The sequence below is a fragment of the Camelus dromedarius genome, chromosome 17 (genome assembly GCF_036321535.1).
Source record: "Camelus dromedarius isolate mCamDro1 chromosome 17, mCamDro1.pat, whole genome shotgun sequence".
NCBI classification, from domain to species: Eukaryota; Metazoa; Chordata; class Mammalia; order Artiodactyla; family Camelidae; genus Camelus; species Camelus dromedarius.
Window position 1 is genome coordinate 6,050,755 of NC_087452.1, and position 23,843 is coordinate 6,074,597.

The window sequence follows — 23,843 nt, forward strand, 5'->3', positions numbered from 1 at the left end:
AGAGGGAGAGATGATCAGGACTCTGTCCAGGAAGAGGGTTCTGAGGGATGCAAGCCCTTCCCTCGGGGCTCAGGCCAGTCTGGGTGCTGCCCTCTACCTGTGCCCTCCAGCCCTGATCCCGGTACTCGGCACTGCCCGCCAGGGTGCGGGTCAGATTTCAAGGCCCACCTTTCTTGGTTTCAGGACGTTGGAGGCCAGCTTGAGCTCAGGGTTGGGTGGGAGGGAAATCAAAACCTTGGCAGTAGGTAGAGTCATCAAGGCCTTGCCTGTGGTAGACAGGGCCTTAGAGCCCACCGGCTTGCTGTGCTGCAGTCCGAGGCCCCGCCCCTGGGGTCGGAGCACACGGGGAGAAGGCAGCCGGGCCTTGGTGTGGAGGCTGGAAAAGTGGTTAGGGGCTGTGGGAGCAAGAGGAGCCATGAGGGCCTGGGGAGGACCCAAGGCTGGCCAGCTGCCCCTCAAGGTGTGCACGGAGGGTAGGGAGGCCGAGGGAGCCGAAGGCTGGGGCGTGTGCGGGCACATGGAGCCCTCCCGGTTCCTCCTCCAGAGCCGTGGGAAGCACACAGGGTTTGGAGTTCAACAGACCTGGTGCTGGCTGCATCCCAGCTCTGCCCCTTCTGAGCTGTGCAACCTCGGGCAACTTCCTTAAACTTCCTGATACCTCGGCTGGGGATAATCGCACCTACCTCGCTAGCTTGTGAGGGCTAACGGAGCTGGTAGGTAGTGGCACAGTGTGAAATGCTAAGTGCTGTACAAACAGAGCTCCTCTCCCCCAGAGGTGACTTTGCATGGAGGCAGAGACAGAGCACTGCAGCAGGAAAAGCTCTGGGCTCTGGAGAGACATCAGCCTGGGGCTGAGTCCTAGAAGGCAGCACAACTGCCTTGCTCAGTGACTACTTGGGAGGGGACAATACTCACTTGACAGTGGATTTTTAAAAAATACTTTGGAAGTGGTGGCTTTTACTTGGTACCGGTGGCTGTGTGGTGGGGCTATGGGTGGGGGCAAATCCAGGCGGTCAGGAGAGGCCTGGAGAGCAGGAAGAAATTGCCTCGGGACCCTGGGGTGTTTTGGGGGAGTGGTCTTACCCAGGGCCTGGGGGTTCTTCAGACTCAATGGCAATCTGTTCAAGGGGCGGGGATGCCTGTCCCCACCAGCAAAGGCCAAGGTGAAAATGCGGCCCGTCCTCATGCCATGGGGGTCACACTTCTGGAGATTGGGGCAGACCAGGGCTGTGGCACTTTTTGCCTTGCCTTTCTTTCCCTTTCCAGGGGCCGAGGTGGTGGCAGTGGAGTCTGGCTTCTCAGTGTGCCCCAGGCTCCTGGCCCCAGCTACTTTCCTAGAAGCTGACCTGTGCGGAAGGGTCCCCGAGTCCTTGCCTTCCCCAGAGCCTCTCTGGGTCAGCAGGTGAGGGAGGGTGGGGTGGACCGCTATCCGCCGGTGACACATCGCCAGTGGCTTCTTGATGGTGGAGCCCTCTACCAGAAGCCGGATACCCACATACTGGGGCACCTCCACGGCAGGCTGTGGAGAAGAAGAGGAGACAAGGCCGGCTCAGACAATGTGCTGGCATCCTGAGTCCAGAAGGACTTGGGGCAGAGAGAGATGGAATTAATATCTGGGGCATCTGGTCAGGAGACATTTCTGAGACATTTCCCATGTCTCAGCCCATCTCTGTCCTCTAAGGGGTCTGGCCTTGGAGGGTTGATTCCAGTCAGTACCTGGAGGGTCACAGAGCCCTGGGATGAGTAACCCAGAGGAGTAGGGGAGTCTTAGCCACGTACCCACCTGCACCCCTCCACCCCTGCCCTCCTAAACTGCCTGGGTGCTGCTGGAATGTGTGTGCTCCCCTCCACAGGCCGCCGATGGACAGCCCCCTGAGATGAGCCAGGTTCTCTGTTGACAGAACGAGTTATGACAACCAGAAGGATAAGAGGCCTGGAGTCTGCCTAAATCCTCGTGTGAACCCAAGACATGGGGAAGCAGAAACAAGGAGCCTTAAAGAAGGCAATCTGTGGAGAGGATGAAGTAGCAAGTATGCAGAGGGAGGCAGAGAAAAATGTCCAAGAAAGGAGCTCCTATTCCATTTTCAGTTCCCATTAAGCCAAGCTTTTCAGCCAAGCTGTAAGAGCTCCCTGTGTCTTGTCAGGAACCCTCTTTTTAACCTGGAGCTAGTTTGCAGTATTTTCTGTGTCATCAAAGGATCCTGATTAGAATCTATGTTGACGAGGAAAAGCTCATCATTATGGAAGAATCTCAGCTAACAAATGTAGAAGGAATGACAGAATTAGAAATTTGCCATTTTGCAACTCCCCAACAGGCAAGAATCAAAACTGAATATCAAAACAAGTAGGCAAAAAGGATGACAGGAAAACATGTCATCTGCACATCACCAAGGAATCACCTGAAAAAGAAACTGATCCTGGCAAAGAGGAGGACACAGCTTACAATGGAGAGAGCTGGTAGCCACCACCTTAACCCCATGATCACACTTAGCATCACTAATCATGAGACACTCCAACAGTGTGTGCCTCGTGATGCTGAAAGAGGTACCCAGTATCACCTTTCAAGTGTTCTTGCCAAAAAATGTGCAATCTGAACCACCTCAAGCTGTTCGACCTAACTTCTAGTTTATAGGACATTCAGGTAACAGAAGAAAAAGCTAAATACTATCATGAGGAAACAATCAGATAAATCCAGAATGTGGGACAGTTCCATAAAACAACCAGCCTGGACCCTTGAAAAGATCCAATGTGGGGGAGGAGGGGGGAGCTGTAGGACTATTCTAGGTTAAAAGAGACTAAAGAGCATCAAAAAGAATAAAATACCTAGGAATAAATTAAACCAAGGAGGTAAAAGTACACTGAAAACTATGAGATACTGATAGAAGAAACTGAAGAAGACACACACACACAAAAACCAGAAAGGTATTTCGTGCTCTTGGACTGCAAGAATTAATATTATTAAAACGTTCATACCACCCAAAGGAATCTATAGAGTCAGTGCAATCCCTATCAAAATTCCAATGGCATTTTTCACAAAAATAGAAAAAGCAATCCTAAAATAGGCATGGATGTACAGAACCACATAAGAACCCAACTAGCCAAAGAAATCTTGAGTGCACGTGAAACCTTCTCTAGGACAGATCGCGTACTTGGGCACAAAAGAAGCCTCAACAAATGTAAGAGGACAGAAATTATTTCAAGCATCTTTTCTGACCACAATGCTATGAAACTGGACATTAACTACAGAAAAACAATGAGAAAAAACCGACAGCATGGAGAATAAACAACATGCTACTAAAAAGCCAATGTGCCAGTGATGAAATCAAAGAAGAAATTTAAAAATACTATGAGACAAATGACCAAATGACAATGAAAACACAACCACACAAATGCTGTGGGATGCAGCAAAAGCAGTGCGAAGAGGGAAGTTCATAGAGATAGACTTTCCTCAAAAAACAAAAGCAATCTCAAATAAACAACTTAATCTACCACCTAAAAGAGTTAGAAAAAGAAGAGCAAACAAAACCCAAAGTTAGCAGAAGGAAAGAAATAATAAAGATCAGGAAGGAAATAAATCAAAGAGACATTAAAAAAACAACAGAAAAAAATTCATCAAACCAAGAGCTGGTTTTTTGAAAGAGTAAACAAAATCGACAAACCTCTGGACAGGCTCACCAAGAAGAAAAGAGAGAGGACACAAACAAAGAAAATAAGAAAGGAAAAGGGAGAAATTACAACCAATACTACAGAAATACAAAAAAATCGTAAGAATACTATGAATAACTATATGGAAACAGATTGGACAATCTAGAAGAAATGGACAAGTTTTTGGAAACATACAGTCCACCAAGACTAAATCAAGAAGAAACAGACCACTTAAACAGACCAATCACTAAAGATGAAATAGAATCAGCAATAAAAACAAAAACCTCCCTATAAACGAGTCCAGGACCAGATGACTTCACTGGGGAATTCTACCAAACATACAAAGAAGAATTCATACCAATCCTTTTCAAACTCTTCCAAAAGATTGAAAATGAGGGAGTACTCCCAGACTCATTCTATGAAGCCACCATCACCCTGATAACCAAAAACAAAGACACTACCAAGAAAGAGGATTACAGGCCAATATCACTGATGAACGTAGATGCAAAAATCCTCAACAAAATATCAGCAAACAGAATCCAACAACACATAAAAAAGATCATACACAATGATCTAGTTGGATTCATCCCAGGGACACAAGGATGGTTCAACATATGCAAATCAATCAATATGATACACCACATCAACAACAAAAAAAGGACAAAAATCACATGATCATCTCAATAGATGCAGAAAAAGCATTTGGCAAAATTCAACATGCATTTATGATAAAAAGTCTCACCAAAGTGGGTACAGAGGGAATATATCTCAATATAATAAAAGCTATTTATGACAAACTTACAGCCAGCATAATACTCAATGGTGAAAAACTGAAAGCCTTCCCACTAAAATTTGGAAGAAGACAAGGATGCCCACTCTCATCACTTCTATTCCACATGTTCCTGGAAGAGGGCGGATGACTCTGGGTTGAAGTGAGATCCCAACGAATGGAAGCAATAGGCATGGAGAACTCCCAGGAAGTTAACAATGGGTTCTAAGAGCAAAAGCAGGATTATGTGCCAGGCTGGATTTCACAACTTTATGGACCAATGATTCCTGTGTACTTCCCACCCTGCCTCTCCTTTCTGAGTAGGAGTGTCTTCTTAAAAAAAAGAGATGACAAAACTACAGTGAGGTATCACCTCACACCAGTCAGAATGGCCATCATTCAAAAGTCCACAAATGACAAATGCTGGAGAGGCTGTGGAGAAAAGGGAACCCTCATACAAGGCTGGTGGGAATGCAGTTTGGTGCAGCCACTGTGGAAAACAGTATGGAGATTCCTCAAAAGACTAGGAATAGACTTACCATATGACCCAGGAATCCCGCTCCTGGGCATACATCCAGAAGGAACCCTACTTCAAAAAGACACCTGCACCCCAATGTTCATAGCAGCACTATTTACAACAGCCAAAACATGGAAACAACCTAAATGTCCATCAACAGATGACTGGATAAAGAAGATGTGGTATATTTATACAATGGAATACTATTCAACCATAAAAAATGACAACATAAAGCCATTTGCAGCAACATGGATGTCCCTGGAGAACGTCATTCTAAGTGAAGTAAGCCAGAAAGAAAAAGAAAAATACCATATGAGATTGCTCATATGTGGAATCTAAAAAAAAAAAAAAAAGAAAAGAAAAAGAAAAAGAACATAAATACAAAACAGAAACAGACTCATAGACATAGACTACAAACTTGTGGTTGCCAAGGGGGCGGGGGGTGGGAAGGGACAGACTGGGATTTCAAAATGTAGAATAGATAAACAGGATTATACTGTATAGCACAGGGAAATATATGCAAGATCTTGTGGTAGCTCACAGTGAAAAAAATATGACAATGAATATATGTATGTTCATGTATAACTGAAAAATTGTGCTCTACACTGGAATTTGACACAACATTGTAAAATGACTATAACTTAATAAAAAAATGTTTTAAAAAAACAGATGAAAGAGACAAAACAACCAAGGCTAAGTGTGAATCCTGATTACAAATGGTTCACAAAACAAAATAAAAAATAGTTAGCTATAAGAGATTTGTGGAATAACTAGCACATTTGAAAAATGCAGATGCATAGTCCCTAAACCAGTCATTTCCGGCCAATCTCGGAGGGTGGGGCTTCCTGACATCAGTATCTTTGGAAAGCTTTCCAGGCGATTCTGGGCTGTGAACCAGCATTTGGGAACCACTACCTTAGAACGTTCTCTTTTCCTTTGGCTTTATCTTATTTTCCTGTTGTTATATTTCCCCCTTTATATTGTTTGAAGCCAAAATGCCAAAGTCTCAATTTAAGATACAATCAGTAACTGTGACAGAGACCAGGACACTTGTGTCATGAAATCAGTCAGCACGTTCTCTGCTGTGGTCAGACTTTGATGGAAGCAGAACCCTAACCAGAGGCTTAGGACACTTAATTTAACTGCCTCAAGGAATTATTTGCAGAGCTTGGAAACCCCTGAAATCGGTTTTCTGACTGATTTTTAAAAATATTATTCTATTCTAATAAGTGGACTCCAATCTCTTTTTGGAACAAGGTGAGTAAAATAATAGTAATAATAATAATAATAGCAGCTTCCTCTAATTGACACTTGCTGTATGTGAGGCACTTTACAGCTATGGCATTCGCCGTCAAACATCTAACATCTTATTAGGTACCAACAATAGCTAAAACCTGCAGCATTTAACTGTGTGCCAGGAACTTTCTAAAGTGCTTTACCTGTATCAACTCCTTTAATTTTCACAACCTTCTGAGGTAAGTACCATTTTCATTCCTGCTCTACAGATGAGGAAACTGAAACCCCTAGAGGTTAGGAAGTTGAACAGAGACTTGAACCCAGGAAGGTTTCAGAGTCAATGCTTTTAACACTGTGCTACAGGCCTCTCTAGAAATATTATCCACAAGTGTTAACACATTTCATCTCCCAAATCCCATGAGAAAGATGGTAACAGAATTCCCATCTTACAGATGGGAAAATGGAGGCCCAAGGGGATGAAGTGGCTGCACCCAGTCACTGTGAGAGGATGAGGACTCTGTGTGACCTCAGAGCCCTGAGCTTCACTATGGGGCGGCCTGGGAGAGCGGGCAGCCTCCCTGGGTCCTGCCCAGGCCTGGCCACCTTACCTGCTTGTAGATGAGCTCGAAGCCTCCTGTGTCACAATTGCGGTCCAGCCGCCGGTCGATGACCACGCGCAGGGTGTCGGCCTGCACGCCAGCACACAGCTGGGCAGTGACAGCCGTGGAGGGCGCCATGGTGGGGCTGGCGTTGATCTCGATCAGCCAGGGCTGGAAGTCCTCCCCGAACACAAAGTCAGCGCCGTAGAGCTCGAAGCTGGCCTTCCGACACTGCACGGTGTCCTGGGAGGTCTGCAGGGCATGGATCACCGCGGCCTTCATGCCAGGCACGATGACAGTGGACCAAGCGTTCGGGGCCCCCATCTCCTGTAGGTGGGCCTGGAACTTCTGGCTTGACCACATGTTGTCTGAAGGCAGCAGCGGGTGCCGATGGCATGAATTCTCCAGGTGCTTCTGGATGGAGTTGTTGCACAGGTGCACGGAGCTGGGACGGAGAGAAGAGAGCTGAGGGCTGGCCCCCTGGGGCCCTCCCACCCAAATGTGGGGAGGGCAAGCCAACCCCAGAAGCAGCCCTGCACACCCTGGACCATTCAACTTGAGGTGGGGCCCTACTGGGGAGGAAAAGGAGGACAAAGGTCCATCACATTCTTCTAGGGCCACAACCAGTCTGCTCTCAGGACCTCTCCGGGGGCACTAACTATTGGGGCCACTGTGTTAAGTGCTTTGTGACAGTGTCAGTTTTCCCTCCCAGTGCCTGGAAGATAAGAAGGTGGCTAAGAGTAAGGGCGTTATAGTCACCAAGACCTGCGCTCAAGCCCTATCTTCATCACCGACTGGTAAGATGTGATACAAGTCATTTAACCTGAGTACTCCTTTCACATCTGTAGAATGGGGGTACCAACAGTACCCACTTCACTGGATTTTCATGAACGACTGAGATACTATACATGAAGTGCTTAGCACCTGTCTCACCAGGCACTCAGTAACTGACAGTTCTTAGTTTCCTATCACTGCCTCCATTCTTCAGATGCGGAAACTGAAGCTTAAGTGGGTTTTCACTTGACCAAAGTTACAGAGCTTGGAAGCTGCAGAGATGGAATTTGAACACGAGGCTCAACAGGCTTTCTCTCACCCCGCAAGTGAATGTTGCAGCTTGCCTCTGTCCGCCTGCATTTCTCTGAACCCCTTTACCCAGCTCTGTTTCTTCCATAACACATTATCACCTTCAACCTATTACATGACTTTACTTATTATGTTCATTGCCTGTCTGTTTCTCCCTGCTGGAATGTGAACTCTTGAGAGCTGGGCTCTTGTTTTGTTCACTGTGTCCCAAGTGCCTAGAACAGTGACTGGCACAGGGTACGTACTCAGGTGTCTGCTGGATGGAAGGATGGCTGGATGGCTGGCCTGCCTGCCTGCAGAGTCTGTTTGGAGCGTTACATGGGAATGGCTGTCCCTTGCCAGCTCCCCAGCTAGACTGGGAGCTCATGGGAATAGTGCCGAGGCTCACCTGTCCAGGTTCTTCAGGGAGAAGGGCTGTGTGGAGAAGCGGATGTAGCTGTCGCGGTAGAACCACACAGTAAGTGGGTTCCAGTCAGTCACCAGGAACCACTGTCTCAGATCAAACTTGGTGCCAAAGATGAGCAGGGGCCGCTCAATGTACTTCTGCACCACCCACTTGCCATCCTTCATCATCATGGGGTTGCCATCCACCAGCTTCAGCATCTCCTCCAGGTGGTCCATGCACATGATGCCTAAGAGAGAACCGGGGGGTCAAGGGATCAGGTCAGGCTTGGGCTGGGAGATGAGTCAGGTGACTATGAACACAGCTCATCACAAGCTCTCATCCCCACAGAACTGATGGGACCAAGTGGGTAAGACTGCCTTCCTCCTCGTTCCCTTTGGGAAAGATGAGAATCTGCTAAGGATTAATTTTTTTTTTGATTAACCAGTTTTGTTTGATGAAAAGAAATAAATGCACAGGCAAAAATTCAAACCCTAATGGGCTTCTTAAAAAACCATGTGCATCTATGACTTTGATGAGGCTTTTCACAATAATTAATGGAATATTAGACAACAGAAACAAAAAGCAGGCAGTACAAAGCACATACAATAAAAAACGTCTCCTTCCACAGAAGCAGCTAAGTGCTGCTTCCAGGTCTTATGGACACACTCCCAGGTTACGAAAGTCTGTGTGCCTCATTTTCATAGGATTCTATGCATTTGAACATGCTAAGGAATTGGAACAGTGCTTGGCACACGGTGAGCATTTAGTAAACGTTAACTCATATCATTCTTATTTGTAGAATTCACGTCTAGTGGTAAATCTGCTGGATCAAAGGGTATGTGTATTTTTCATTTTACATTACCAAAGATGTTTTACCACTTTGCACTCCCAGCAAGAGTATATGAGATTGCGTGTTTGCCCACACCCCACCAACACCGGTGATGATTCCTTTTTGCCATTCTCCAAGGTAGAATGCTATCTTATCTTACCTGTTTTGTAATGAGTGAAGGTAAGTATCTTATGTTAATAAGGCATCACTTTAATGCTGATAACTCCAGTTGACACTTGAACAATGCAGGGAATAGGGGCACTACTCCTCTGAGCAGTTAAAAATTCTCTTATAACTTTACAGTCGGCCTTTCGTATCCATGGTTCTACCAGCATGGATTCAACTAATCACAGATCATGTAGTACGGTAGTTTGTATTCAGTGAAAGTAATCCACATATAAGTGGACCATGCAGTTCAAACCCCTGTTGTTCAAAGGTCTACAGTAGGAATCACAGTGGAAACAAATGCACACACTCACAAATCAATCTCACCCTTTACAGTTTGGCCCCCAAAGCAGCCTGATCACCTGCCAAAGGCACAGAATAACTCGTGCCTGCTTCCCAAGCCAGATCCTTTCTCAAATGGCCAGACTGATCACTATTGATCATCCCAATAACATGATGCCTTGTATGGCCAAAGATTAAGACTGTTCATGACTTTTGACCCAGCAATTTAATTTTTAGGAATTCATCCTAAGAAAATAAGTGGAAAGACTACTAAGATACCTGCACAGGATGTTTATCACAGTGTTGCCTATAACAGCAATATATCAATCAATAATCAGATAAATAGGAAAAAACCTGGCAGCCATCTAAAGATCCAGCAGAAAAGAATTAGGCAGGGAGGGTATAGCTCAAGTGGTAGACTGCATGCTTAGCATGCACAAGGTCCTGGGTTCAGTTCCCTAGTACCACCTCTAAAAAATAAATAAATAAACCTAATTACCTTTCCCCCCGCCAAAAAAAGAATTAGGTACAGACACTAACTACTATATATGAAACAGATAAACAACAAGTTCCTACTGTATGGCACAGGGAATTATATTCAATATCTTATAATAGCCTATAATGAAAAGGAATATATATCTATGTATAACTGAATCTCTACGCCATACACCAGAAATTAACACAACATTGTAAATCAACTGCACATCAGGAAAAAAAAAAAAGAACATAGTGAAAGATGGGGGAAAAAAAGAGAAAAGGATCAGGTAAGACCACTAGAATACATCTAAATAAGATTAGACTCCGCAGCTATAAAATAGAATGAGGTAAGAGAGCACATACTGTACTTTTACATACAATTCAAAAACAGGCAACACTAATCTACAGTATTAGTCAGTCAGAATAGGGGTTCCCCTTGTGGGGAGGTACAGACTGGGAGGTGGCATGGGAGGGGGCCACCTAGGGTACAGGTAATGTTTTATTTCATGATCTGCGTGCTGTTTCCAAGAGTGTGTTCACCATGTGACAATTCACTGAGTTGTATATTCACAATGTGTACCCTGATTTTCAATGAAATATATTGCATAAACACTTCCAATTATGTTTTGCTAAAAATGGAGAGAAAATGTTGACACAATCTGAGGCTATGTACAAGGAGAGTCACTGTATTCCTCTCTCTGCTTTTGTGTATGTGCGAAGGTATCCATAACAATAAGCTAAAAACTGGGGAGGGAGGGTGCGGGACAGGGGGGAGCTGACCTAGATGTACTGAAATGGAGTCATCTCCAAGATCTACTATTAAAGAAAAAAGATGAGGAGGGGACAGCTCTGCGGTACAGCGTGTGCTCAGCATGCACAAGGTCCTGGGTCTGATCCCCAGTACCTCCATTAAAATAAATAAACTTAATTACCTCCTCCCAACAACAAAAACAAAAAACAAAAAACCAAACAAACAAAAATAAATAAAGAAAAAAGAAAGGTGCAAAAAAGAAATAAGTTAATACTAACATAGAAAGATACAATAAATGAGAAAAGGAAGCTACAAGATAGTATGTTCTTGTTTAAAATAAAATAAAACATACATACACTCTCCAGGATGAACAGAAGGAAGTAGAAAGAAACACACCACATGGTGAACAGCAGTTATCTCAGTGAAATCAACAGTGCCTTTGCTTGCTTCTCTTTACTTTTCTAGACTGATTTTTTTTTTAATAACAAATATGTATTTTCCTACTTGGAAGAAAACCAACAAAACTATTTCCAAGGTAGAAGAAGAAAAGACGATGATGCTGGTTTTGAAGTGACATCACAAGAGGGATGTCCCACAGTGTGTGGGGCTGCAACAGCTTCACTGGGATGTGAACAAATCCACCCAAGGGCAGCGTTTCGAGTCATCAGCTGCCAAAAGTCTGTTTTCTATGTCTTAGAAATTCTTAGCCATCTTCTAAAGGCTGTGCTAATGCACCACCCCAGCAGGCCGGCTGCCCTGTTCAAATTCCATTCATGCTGAGCAGTCAGAATAACAGCTAAAAATAATACCACTTGTATACCAGTTACTCTGTAAAAGCACAGGATCTAGGTACTTTCCATATATGAGACTCATTTCATCCTCTCGGGTAGGTATTACTGGCTTCATTTTACCAATGACGAAAATGCAGCACAGAAGAGGTTAACTAATCTGCCCAGGTCTTAGGGATATAGGAGGCAGAGCTTGGGTTTGAACCCAGAAAGTCAGGCTCCCAGCATTCATACCCTTAACCACTGTACTACACCTCACAAGGATGCACTGGCCAAATCTGAAAGCCTTATATGACAACCAGCTGCACGCGAGTACCACCAGACCTGCCTACAGTATTAACCCCAACCCTCAGGGCACGAGAAGGGGAGTTGGCATCATCATCCCAGCAGTGAACACTCATGGGGCGGTTACTGTGCCAGGCACTGTGCTGAGCTGTAGATGCAGTATGTCATTTAATCCTCGCCTCATAGCGGGGATTAACATCATCCCTCAAAGACGAAGGATGTGAGGTTCCGAGAAGTGATATAACTTGCTCAGGGTCACACAGCATATTAGTAGCGGAGCTGGGATTCGAACCTAGGCAGTCTGGCTCCAACAGAGCCTGCACTATTAACTTCCCTGGCCTCTAGCTGGGGAGGCAGGCCGTAGGGTGCTGGTACAGGAAGCAGGGGCTGACCCCCACCTCGTCCGCGGGACTTGGCTCCCGGCTTCACGATCCAGACGTTGCGATCTCCTTCCATGTCCATCTGGGGCACCACGGTCCGCAGCTGCTGCAGGATGTCCTCACAGCGCTGGGCCTGAGTGTCGAGGTGCCTGAGTTCTGCCCCCTCGCTGTGGGGAGATGATGGGACTTGGGCAGGGCTGGGCCTGAGGACATCCTGGTGGACAAGGCAAGGGGAGACAGGCCCCCCTGGCCATGGTCCAACCAGCTTTGGTCACGCCCTCCCCCTAGAGATCCAGACAGGTCTCTTCCAGACCTCCAACCCCACCCTCGAGCTGTCCCCCAATTTCGACCTTGCCCAGGACACTGGAATGGGAGAGGATGGGGAAATTCCACTCCAACATGCTACCTTGTGCCACCTTCCTTTCTATTAAAACTGCCTTTGGCGGAATTTAATCATACCAGCATCAATGATGAGCCGCCACCATGTGCCAGGCACTGTGCCGACGGCGTTAAATATATTATCACTGATCCACCTCCAGGGAGGTGTTAGTGGTCCCATTTTAGAGAAGTATAAACTGAAGCTTGGAAGGTTAAGGCACTTGCCCAAGGCCACATATTGAGTTAAATGGCTAAGCCAGGATGCAAACTCCATCCTGCCTGATTCTTTCATCCACAGGTGCTTTGGGGTTCATTCCCCTCCTAATCTGAACCAAACACTGTGTAATGGGTAGGTCCCTTCCTCACCTAATTCTTTTTGAGCACATCTGTATCATACATATCCTTGATTTATCTCTCCTCCCATCACCTACACTTACTTGCTGACTGCCTGTTACTGGAAGGTAAGCTCTGTAAGAGCAGGAGCATTTTTTGGAGCTGTTACCGTACACCTGGCACTTATCAGGCGCTCCCTAAAAGTGTGTTATTAACGAATGAATGGCTGCTTAAGCAAGTCTTTTGGCAAGAGCTGGCCTCGGCAACTGGGCTGGACAGACAAGGGTTCGTGGACAAAGAGGGACTCTGTTCCCTACAAAATGTCCTGAACTAAACCAAGTCACAGAATACCCCAGAAGGCTGTCTCAGCCAACCTCTCCCATTTCTTTTCTTCTGACCGAACAGGAAGGAAGCCTCCACTAGACACTGAACGTCTCTTTAACATCAGAGCCTCTGGAGTGTCTCCAGCCATGGAGAACTTCTCTCTCTTCTACTAAGGTGGCAGCAGCGCCAGCCCAGGGACAGCCAGGAGGAGGGGGTGCGGCAAAGCCTCCGACTCACACAGAAGTCCTGGCCCCTCTCTTTCCAGAAGGTTTGCTGGAAACTTTTCTGTGGCCGTGGCTTCAAGAATCTGCTCAGCCCACGTGTGATTTGGCCCAGGGAACTGTCACAGGGTGGTGGCAGGGACACGTGCAATTTGAAAAAGTATATTCAGTATGACAATATGATTTTATATTTAGCAAAAGAAAAAACACCCAGTGTTTCTGTGGAAAGTAAACCTTGATAAAAAGCCTGGCTGGTGAGTCATGGGTTTGTTTTTAAAAGTTGAGAAGCAGCCATAAATACTGAATAAATTAATAGACGCCAACGATCAGTACTAACCAATACAATGCTATATGATGCAATATTTTATGTAATCCTGACTTCTGAGAGGTCCCTCCACCCCTCAACTTGCCCCACATCCAGAAATGCAAAGGACTGACACTCTTTCCTCCTACTGCTCTAACTCAGTCCTGATAATTATTCATTTAAGAAGGGTGTCTTTCTGTTTTCCGGCTGCTAAGGGGACAGTACAGGGTCACCTACTTTTCATTTTCCAGTATTTAAAACAGACACAAACGGAGGGGGAGGGTATAGCTCAGTGGTAGAGTGAATGCCGAGCATGCACGGGGTCCTGGGTACAATCCCAAGTACTGCCATTTAAAAAATACATAAATAAACCTAGTAATCCCCCTCCCAAATTTTTTTTTAAAAGATACAAATGGATTGTTTGTCAGTGACGTGGGTTTGCTTGGTAAGTCATTCGTTCAAAGTTCATTAATTAGTTCTTTGATCTCCACTACAAATCATCCATCCTTAGCTCTGTCTGTTCTGTTCTATTAATACCACACCAGCCAAGGCCCTCAGCACTCCCCGCAGCCTGCTGCAAGCTTCCCTGCTTGAGCTGTGTGCCCTGAGGGCAGGGGCTCGGCTTCATTTCTGGAGCCTGGAGCAATGTCTGACACACAGGAAAGGCTCAGCCAATGCCGAGTAGTGTTCTGCCTTCAGAGCCCTCTTGACTCGAGTCTCTCCTGCAAGCTCTGCTGAATGGAATCTCCCCACAGCAGCCCCAGGCTCATCTCAATCCACCTCTCCTCTGCGCAAGAACCTTTCCCCAAAGCGTGTTCTGAACACACAACTGCTCAGGATGCTTGGGGCGGGGGGCTGTGGTCCCCTAAGTACAGGACATACTGCACACTCTACGCCTCTTGGAAGTTTGTACTACAGATGGGTTCAGAAAAGATCTGCATCAAGGAAACCTATTTTAATTAATTTTATTTAACCCAATGTTTTCCAAAGGTGACTGACCACAAAAGCCTATTTCACAAAATCTATTTACAGCCTGTAGAACTAGCAGCCTGTGTCATACACTTTGGGAAACACTGGTCTCCAAGATAAAACCTCAATGACTTCAGAGGCTTATTTCGTAAGTGAACACGGGGAGTCTGTGCTGAGCACCTCATACAAATTATCCTGCCTAATCCCCCACTTTGAGGCAGACGCTATCTTGAAATCTATTTGCATCTGAGAAAAGCAAAGCTCAAAAAGCTGAGTGATGTTCCCAAAGTCACAGAGCTTGGAAGCTGCAAAGGCAGAACTTGAACTCGGGTCTACCTGACAGCACAGGCCATGATCTTCGTGACTATGCTCTGCCAAGATCTGGGCAGAGTGCTCTGGACCCTATTACGAAGGCAGTGGGAGCTCTTGAGTGTTCTTGAGCAGGAGAATAATAGGGTGGACAAAATGGGGAGGCTTGGAGAGGAGGCTGCACTAGACAGAGAGGGTCTGTCCCTGAGCATCAACTCAGTACTCGGAGGCCCCCTGAAAGCTAGGGGCGCCTGCTCGGGCCCCACGGCCCGGGCTGTAGAGGTACTCACTGGACCACTTGGTAGTAGCGCTGGAGGAAGAGGGACCAGCCCTCAGGGCTGAGGCACAGCGGAGCCTCCAGGTCCTTGTCGATGTCCATGTGGGCCAGGTTGCTAAGGTGCTCCTCGCAGGCACACAGAGCCTCATCCACAAACTCTGGGGACACCATCACTGGCCTTTTCTCCTGTTTCTTGGGCTGCTTGTCTCCTGCAGAGACAGGGAGGGGGGCTGTCACTATCCCACATGCAAGGCAGGTAGCCTGACACATGCCACAGCCCCCACTGCCCGAAGGCCTGAGATCTCATCTTAAATACGCCCAAGGCCCAGCACATACCTGCATCCCCTACTGCTCTGGGGCCTGTCACTCACCTGAGGCCTTGTTCTAAATTCACCTGTGACCCCAGTGCTTGCCTTTGGCCCCCACTGTCCCAGGACCTGTCACTCACTTGAGGCTCCACCCTAAATGCCCTGAAAGCATCTCAGCACACACCTGCAGCCTCTCTGTGCTTGGGACCTCTGACACTCCTGAGGCCCTTGTGCCCCTGCTCCTCACACAACAGTCACCCTTGGCATCGGACACCCCCAGGAGACAGCAGTGGGGAGGGCTCCCTCTGGAAGAGCCAGGGATTTTCTTCCTCCTGGCAGAGCAGCCCCTCACTTCCCCAAATCCCTGGCTGATGGGCCCCTCAGGTACAGGATGGAGGCTGTGAGGTGGAGCTGAGTCCAGAGAGGGAAAGGTAAGCAATTGGTTGGAACACCGGGCAGTGAGGGACTCTCTGTGTCCCCCTGCACCAGGCACAGGGGTCCTCAGACCATGTCAAACTACATGGTTCCACTGATTCCTCTCCTTATAGACCTGAGCTCCCCACAGGCAGGGATGGACCACGGCTTTGCAGTCTGTCCACTCTAGAGTGCTTGGCCACATGCCAGGCCCACATGAGGGCCAAATGAGACAGTGAGTCAGTTAATAAATGGATAGGAAGACACACGGGTGGGTGGCTGGGACAGAAGGGATGAGTGAATGGACCAGAGGACAGATAGGATCACAGGATGGAAAAGGAGCACGCGGATGGGCAGGTGGGTTTGTGGAAGGGGAGACGGGTAGATAGGAAGGTGGAGGGGACAGATAGATGGGAGTGCGGAGCTGAGACTAGGCAGGTGAATGAGTAGATGCACAGAGGGGTGGATGTAGGGGAAAGAATGTATGGATGGATGGATGGGTAGGTGAACGTGAGATCAGTGGGTAGGTGGGTGAGCAGGCAGGTAGATGGATGGACAAAAGGTGGACAGGTGGGTTGGTAGGAAGAGGGGTGGATGCGCAGACGGATGTGAAAAATACGAAGACAGATATGTGGATGAATAGCTAGATGGATATGTGGCTGGGTGGGAGGATAGAAGGCTGGGGGAGTGGAGGTGACCACAGTGCTTACCTGGGGCCTCTTCCTCGTCCGCCTGGATAGAATACGACTTCCCTTGGGAATTTACCACCAGCTTGAGAACGTTGCGGGCAGCTGTCAGCCAGAAGTCCTCTGCTCCCAGGGCAGGGGATACCTGCTCAGCCCCTAGGCTCCAGGCCTGTTCTGGTTCCGGAACCTGATCATGACCTGCCCCATTCTGGATCCGGAACCTGACTACTGTTTCTGACTCTAGAACCCAGATTGCAACCTGGCCCCTCTTTCATCTCTAGAACCAGACCCAGAATCTGACCCGATTTGGCTCATGTTCTACCCTCAGAATCTTGCCTGGACCTGTTGTCTGATTTCTCTCTTCAGTTCCTGATCCATTTTGATACTTATTCTAGCCTGAGAACCAGACCTAGGCCCAAAATCTGTTTCAGATTTGGAAACTAATTTAATCCCGATCCAAATTCTGACCTGAATTGAGAACATGTTCTGGAGTTGGAGCCTATTCTGCTCGAAAGTCCCAAAGTCTAGAACCATTTCTAGATTTGGAAGCTGAGCTAGGCAGTGGAATCTGATACAGGCCTGGAACCTATTCTGGATTCCAAACTCAACGAGGTGACTGACTTTTAGGTCCTGCTCTAGAAAATAAGATAAGCTACGTAAGCTCTTCCGGAGGTCTTGACCAAGGCAGGAGGCTCATTAGGGGAGGTACGCTAGGGAAAGATAAGGATTGGGGACGGAGAAGGAAATCTGCTGGAGTAGGTGAGAGGGGCCCTCTGCTCTCCAACACCAGCCAGGGCTTTAGCCCTCCATCCTTCAGCTTGACGGTCCAGGCATGGGGCTGGCATCTCCTTACCTATGAAGGCCTTTTTGTCATCCTCAGCCCCCAGGCGGTAGCAGCGCGGGAAGAAGGAGTCCACATCGGCCTCGTCAAACCACGGCAGATTCCGGAGATTGAGACACAGACCCACCTATGGAGTTAGCCGCTGAGCGGGCAGGGTGGGACCTGCCCAGAGGGCCTCCAAGGGACTCCACACACTGGGCACACGCCGAGGCAGCTCAAGGAGACCCTGCTTGGACGTGCTCAGAGCCTCTGCCACACTCGCTGGGCTTCACCCGCTCATGGCCACGTCCACGTTGCCTGTGTGGTTCCCTCAGCCAAGAACACCCCACGTCCTTCCTCTCCACCCTTTCAAAGTCTTAAATACCTGCCTCCTCTAGGACTCCTTCCCAGCCCACACCAATAATATACTAGCAGGTCCCCAAAATGAGGCCCTTCATTCCTGTCATAACCATAGAAGATAGGTCTTACTGGTATTCTCATTTAAAGACGAGGAAATTGAGGTTCAGAGAGGTGAAGTCACCTGTTAACAAACTCAGGTAAGATACAACGGATCCATCAGCCAGATATCCTCTGCTCAGGAGAAAAGGGTCCTCCTACTCACGGTCATGGGACTTGGTGTTTGGATCCCGTTTGGATCCTGGAATCTATCTTAGTTATCATGTCTACACGTGCCAGACACGCTGCAGGTGTCAGATTTGAACCCAGGCCTGCCTGACTCCAAATCCCATTGAATTAGATACCTCCATCTCCTGAGAACTCTTACTGACAAGGAGAGTAGGGAGCGGGGTTTTAGCCCCAGGGCTAGGGGGTTGAAAGATGCCCTAGCCCCTCCCTGGGAGCTCACCTTTGTGGTAAAGGAGCCTGCCCGGGCATAGTGGTTTATCATTTGATCCTTGAAGAGGAAGCGACAGTCCAGCACGTCCCGCCGAGTGGTCCAGATGAAGTAGGGGATCTCGTTCCGAACCATGCGTGACTAGGGAGAGGGCAGGAGACAGGGAGGCTGGTGTGGGCAGCACAAGGCCTGAGGAGGCTTCTACCCATCCTGCTGAGCAAGGTGGGTGAATGGAAGGAGAGGATGCTTCTAAGGTGCCCTCTAGCCCGCACGCCGTCTTTGCGTAAGGTTAGAAAAGACATCTCTGTCTCCAGAGCACACTGGGAGCAGCAAGCAGGAGGCACTTTAGCCAGGCGCTCCTAGACAGTAACTAAGCCCCACAACCGAATGCCACACCTTGTTCTGACTTTTGGCCATCAATGACTTGCTTAGTGGCAGGACTCCAAGCTGTTGGGCATACAGCATGTGACAGAGGCTGTCTCATGGGCTCTGCCTCTCTCCATCCTCCCTGCGACTCTGGGAGGTAGGATTATTGACAAGCAAAACAACATCATGTGCCCGGCCCTGTTCTCAGCTTTCCATACTGACTCATTTAATCCTCACCACAACCCTACGAGGTAGGTGCTACTGTTATCCCCATTTCACAGATGAGGGAACTAAGGCACAGCATGGCTAAGTGACTTGTCCAAGGGCTCACAACGTGGGGCCATATGAAACTGCCAGTCCTCAACCTTTCCTGATATACAAAAATGGCAGTTTGGTACAGCTCAACTTAGTAAGAGGCAGTACCAAGATTCAAAGCCAAGTGTCCTCACCTCAACACACATATCCTACATGCCATCATTATCAGCCCCTTTCAGGACTTTGAAAGTCCTTCCTTCCAGCCTTCACTTGCCAAGGACAGAGAAGATGAACTATGGGATTTTTATTTGGGAGGGAGAATTACCAGGCATGGAGGTTATGCCAGATACAATCCAGCAAACAGTTCTGCTCCCAGGCCAGCCTTGTCTGTGTCCCTCACCACTCTGCTGGCCCGTCTAGGCTGCAGAGAACTAATCAGTTTTCACTACAGAAGGGGAAAGAAAGGAGGCCCAGAGAAAGAAAGGACTTGTCTGAGGTCACCCAGCTGGACTCTAGTGCTCTCCCTGCAGCGGAGCAGACCCCTGCCCAGCCTCCTGAGTCCTCACCATCAGATCATGTGTCCCACGTAGGTCATCAAATTCCAATAAATCATCGAAGTCGAGCAGCTGTGGTGGCTGGAATGCCTCATCCTCATCTTCATCCTCTGTGGATGCAGAATCCAGGCCTGGTAAGGCCCCGTCCCTGCCCCATAGCCCCATCTCAAAGCCTCAACACTGGGACAGTGAGGACCAAATGAAAGGGACTCAGGAGGGGCAGCTGGTGGAAAGGTCCCTAAGGGTATTGCTCACCATCCTCAGTGGTGTCACTGTCACCCATGACGGAGCTATCCAGGTCCTTCAGCTGTGGCGGCAGAGTGGTACCCAAGTGATGGACCATCTTCTTCTCCACCCAGCCCCTGCGTCGCAAGAGGCACCGGATCACAGGGTAGCGGCCTTGGATCATAAAGATCTTCTTCTGCTGTAAGGTGAGAGGAGGACACTCATTCAGCAAGCGTAGCCTACGTGTCGGACACAGTGGGTATAATGGTGAACCTGAGAGCTACGCTCCCTGCCTTGAGGCAATTTTTATATTCCAGCAGGGGAGACAGACTGTAAACAAGTAGAGAATGACATATGCATAGTAATAATGACAATAATTGTATTTACTTGCTAATATTCATTGAGTATCTACTACACGTTAAGCACTTACTTTATATACATTACTAATGATAGTATGTATTTTTAATAGATACTATTATCCCTATTTAACTGGTTATGAAATAGAGGTGTAGACAGATTGAGTAGCTTGGCCACACAGTGGTTAAGTGAAAAAGCAGGAGTTTCAATCCAGGCTGGCTGGCTTGAGAAACTGGACACTTAATGGAGACCCAGAGAAACACAGTCAAGGAAGGCTAAGAAGGAGCCAGGAACGTACAGAGCTGGGCAAATGGCAGTTCAGGTGAAGGGGAAGACATGTGCAAAGGTCCTGAGGCTGGAGAGAGGTTGGAAGGAACTGAAAGGAAAGCAGGGTGAATGGAGTGTGGAAAATGAGGTGAGACCTGAGAGGTAGTGGCTAGACTGTGAAAAGCCCTGCAGACCTTGGAACAGACTTGGATTTATACTAATAGCAGCAGGAAGCAGTAATGCGAAGGGAGGGAGCGAGTCACATGGTTGGAGGCTATAAGTCTGTCTTGCTGTTGTACACAGAATGGATGGAGGGGACAAGGATGGAAGCAGGGAGACCAGTCAGAGAGCTGTCGTGGTTTGTGCAGGGGAGGAATCACAATAGCTAGAATGAGGGTGCTTACAGTCGATAGAGTTGAAATTTGTTTTTGAAATAGAGACTAGTTTTGCTGATGGGATTAGATGTGTGAGTGAGGGAAAAGAACGACCAGATTTATGGCTAGAGCGACTGGGAGATGGAGATGGAGAAGACCAGAGAGTAGTGAGGAGGACAGCTCTGGGCAGGAAAATCAAGAGTTTGGTTTGGGACATGGGTTTGAAATGCTTTTAAGTTCCCTGGGAAGACATGGCAAAGGGGGGGGGGGTGCTGGATCTATGGAGCTCTGAGTTAGAGGACAGGCTGGGCTGGAAAGGGCCTGTAGGGGGCACACACACTGACTGGACTCACAGCCAAGGAGACAGGTGTGGAGAGGGATCCAGGGAACCAGGAATGTTTGAGAAGTCTTCAGAGGCAACTGAAAAGTAGCTGCCAGGGAGGGAGAAAGGAAAACTAGGAATGTGCAGTCAAGAGGGAAGGGTATGTGGGGCGGCAGTGCAGAATGACACAAGGTGCCTAACCAAGATCAGGACATAAAATGGACTGACTGGTGGATTTGGTTCCTTGGAGGTCACTAGTGACCTTGATTAGAGTGGTTCCCAATGGGAGTGGGGAAGGGCAGGGAACCACAGTGATAGGAGCAGGGGAGTGAATTCCAGGTGAAGAAATATACAATTCTGCCAAGAAGTTTGGCTGTGAATGGGGTATTGAAAAATGGAGAGGTATTTGAAAATGGGTGTGGGATCAAGGCTTTTGGTTTTTAAGGATGGGAGAAAATAGTGAATGGAAGCAGGCCAAGCCTCTCAGGGCCCTTTCTACATCCCCCCTTCCCCATCCCCCTCCAACCTTCACAGCTCTCTCCACGTGGATCCTGGCGTTTCTGAGCCGGCCCATGTGGTGAACCGTCTTGGAGAATCCTCCCCAAAGGACAAGGGAACCTGCAGAAAGATGCAGAGGAGGGGTTGGGGTAAGCACCCTTTATCTGGATGTCCATCCTCTACCGCTCCTCTCCCGACCCCCACTCCATCCGCCCCAAGTCTGCTCATCCTGGCTGCCACCGCCTCGGGCCAGGAGGGGCAGGCCGCAAGGGGCCTCACCGTCCTGCGAAGGGGCGTCTTCCTGGGCCGGGGTGGGCGAGGGCTCCGGGGAGCGGAGCGAGAATCCGCGACGCCCTGGGCGTGGTTGCCGTGGTTCAGCAACTCGAGGGCGCAGCCTAGGGGGCGCGCCGAGGCAGGGCTGCCGGCCCGGCGTTGGCCGCCTGCCCAAGCCCCCTCGGGAAGCCGGAACTCGGGGTGGTGCGCCCAGGGCCATGGGCCGGGGGAACTGGTGCGGGGCTCGGGCGGCTGCGGCTTCCGCGGCCAGCTGCACACCGGGCCCCGCTCCTGGCGGTACCAGGCGGTGGAGCCCCTGTGTGCGGCCCCCAGTTCCCCCCGCGCTGAGGAGCAGCGCCGCGCGGGGCCCTGCATGCGCACTGCATGCGCACACGCGCGCGCGACCCCATGGCCCCAGAGCCCGCCTTCCCTCCGTGCGCTGCCGCCTCTCGCGGGAGGGCCCTGCGGGGCCCCAGCTGGGCCCTCCGTTCTGAGGCCCCGCCCTCTGCTGTCGCCTTGGAAACCATTCTACAGCACAGTCAGGCCACACGTAGCGGGTTCCGGGGCTCCTTCCAGTGGGCAGAACTCCGGGCCTCAGCTGCCCGAGACCCTTGATGAACAGGGCACTGAACGTGGAAGCGCAGAGCACTAGCCTGCAAGTTACTAAGTGTCCTGATTCCTTACGGAGCGCTTGCCGGGGCTTCAGTCATTCCACAGTATTCACAGAGGACCACACGCTAGGTGGTGGGCTAGGTGCTGGGGACCAGAAAAATAAGCTAGAGATGGTCCCTGACCTCACGGAGCTTATAGCCCAGTGGAGGGGAAACAAAAAGCAAACAAAGGAATAAAACAGCTGTAAGTATGATATGGTCAATGAACAAGCAATGAACTGAAATCGGGAAGGGGCATACTTTAGATAAGATGTCCTCTCTTAAGAGATGACATATTTAAGCTGAAGCCTGCAGAAGGCAAAGGTGGTGAGGAGTTGGCCGGGGGGGGATAGCATTCCAGGGACAGGAGTCTCAGCAACAGCCCTGAAGAGGGAAAGATCTGCAGGGCCTGGTAGATGGGGCTAGGATAAGGTCCTCGGGAGTGGATTTGAAAACCAGGGCAGTATTATGGGAGATAATGATAACGTGCAGAACGTACCCCTGTTCCCCACAGCCACTATTAACTTGGAAATAGAAAAAAAAAAAAGGATAATTATTTGAGTCAACTGCAGGAAAATCAGAAGTTATGCAACAGCCCTCAAGACAGGACTGTAAGCACCCTTTTTGGAGGTAGTAGCAAAGTGTTACCCTCAAAAACAAGGCTCCAAGATGTTAGAGTTTGTCTTCAGTCACACAGCAGAGGCAGTGTTGGAACCCAGGTCTGACTCCAAAGCCCCACTCTTTTTTTTTTTATATATATACCAAAGCCCCACTCTTACACATAAACACTATTAAATACAAGTCCATGTTATCACTCAAGAGTTGCCTATTGGTCATGCAAGTACCAAACGGACAGTTTGAGAGGCAAACTCCAGCAATGCCCACCCAGATTCCAAGAACCCATCTTTGTTCAGTCACTAGAAGATATGCTCATACAGTGAAGGTGGGTCCTCCACCTAACTGTCCAGCCAGCCCCAGCCACTTGAGATCACCCTTCCTGACCTTTCGGCTAATAACTGGGCTTCCCAAAAGGCATGCCCTCAGGAGAGAGCCGGCTGATTGGCAACCAACCAGTCTGCTCTCATTGGTAGGCAAATACGGTTTTAAGGACTTTGAACCCTGGGAGATGGAGCTGTGACAAATCAGAGTTCTGGCTGGCTCACCCAGGCAATGCTGTCCTGTGAGGGTTGAATGAGTAGCTGCCATAATCTTCTGGACATCCAGCTTCACTGTGAGCACCTTTAATATTCACTGCAAAGCTAGGATATAGCCCTGAGCCCCAGAGGAGGGCACACCTAATTCTGCAAGGTAGGAG

At 48.6% G+C, this 23,843-nt stretch overlaps 1 protein-coding gene across 4 annotated transcripts; it reads right to left on the bottom strand.

The window, feature by feature from the left end:
- TTLL3 (tubulin tyrosine ligase like 3) lies at nt 1–23,821 on the bottom strand. Of its 4 annotated transcripts, none has more exons than XM_064496265.1 (13): nt 21,885–22,210; nt 21,634–21,725; nt 19,818–19,986; nt 19,575–19,672; nt 18,400–18,528; nt 17,568–17,682; nt 16,739–16,837; nt 15,320–15,515; nt 12,210–12,358; nt 8,238–8,481; nt 6,776–7,211; nt 1,084–1,519; nt 1–395 (listed from the first exon to the last, which is right to left on the bottom strand). In XM_064496265.1, exons 1-13 carry the CDS (start codon nt 22,096–22,098, stop codon nt 151–153), a joined length of 2,622 nt encoding a protein of 873 aa, XP_064352335.1. In that variant the 5' UTR covers nt 22,099–22,210; the 3' UTR covers nt 1–150. The 4 variants fall into 4 exon arrangements, with proteins under 4 accessions (XP_064352335.1, XP_064352334.1, XP_064352333.1 ...); XM_064496264.1 differs by having other exon boundaries at nt 261–395; nt 1,347–1,519; nt 21,885–22,208; XM_064496263.1 differs by lacking the exons at nt 1–395; nt 21,885–22,210 and adding an exon at nt 23,692–23,821 and having other exon boundaries at nt 490–1,519.
- Nucleotides 23,822–23,843: the final 22 nt, after the last annotated feature.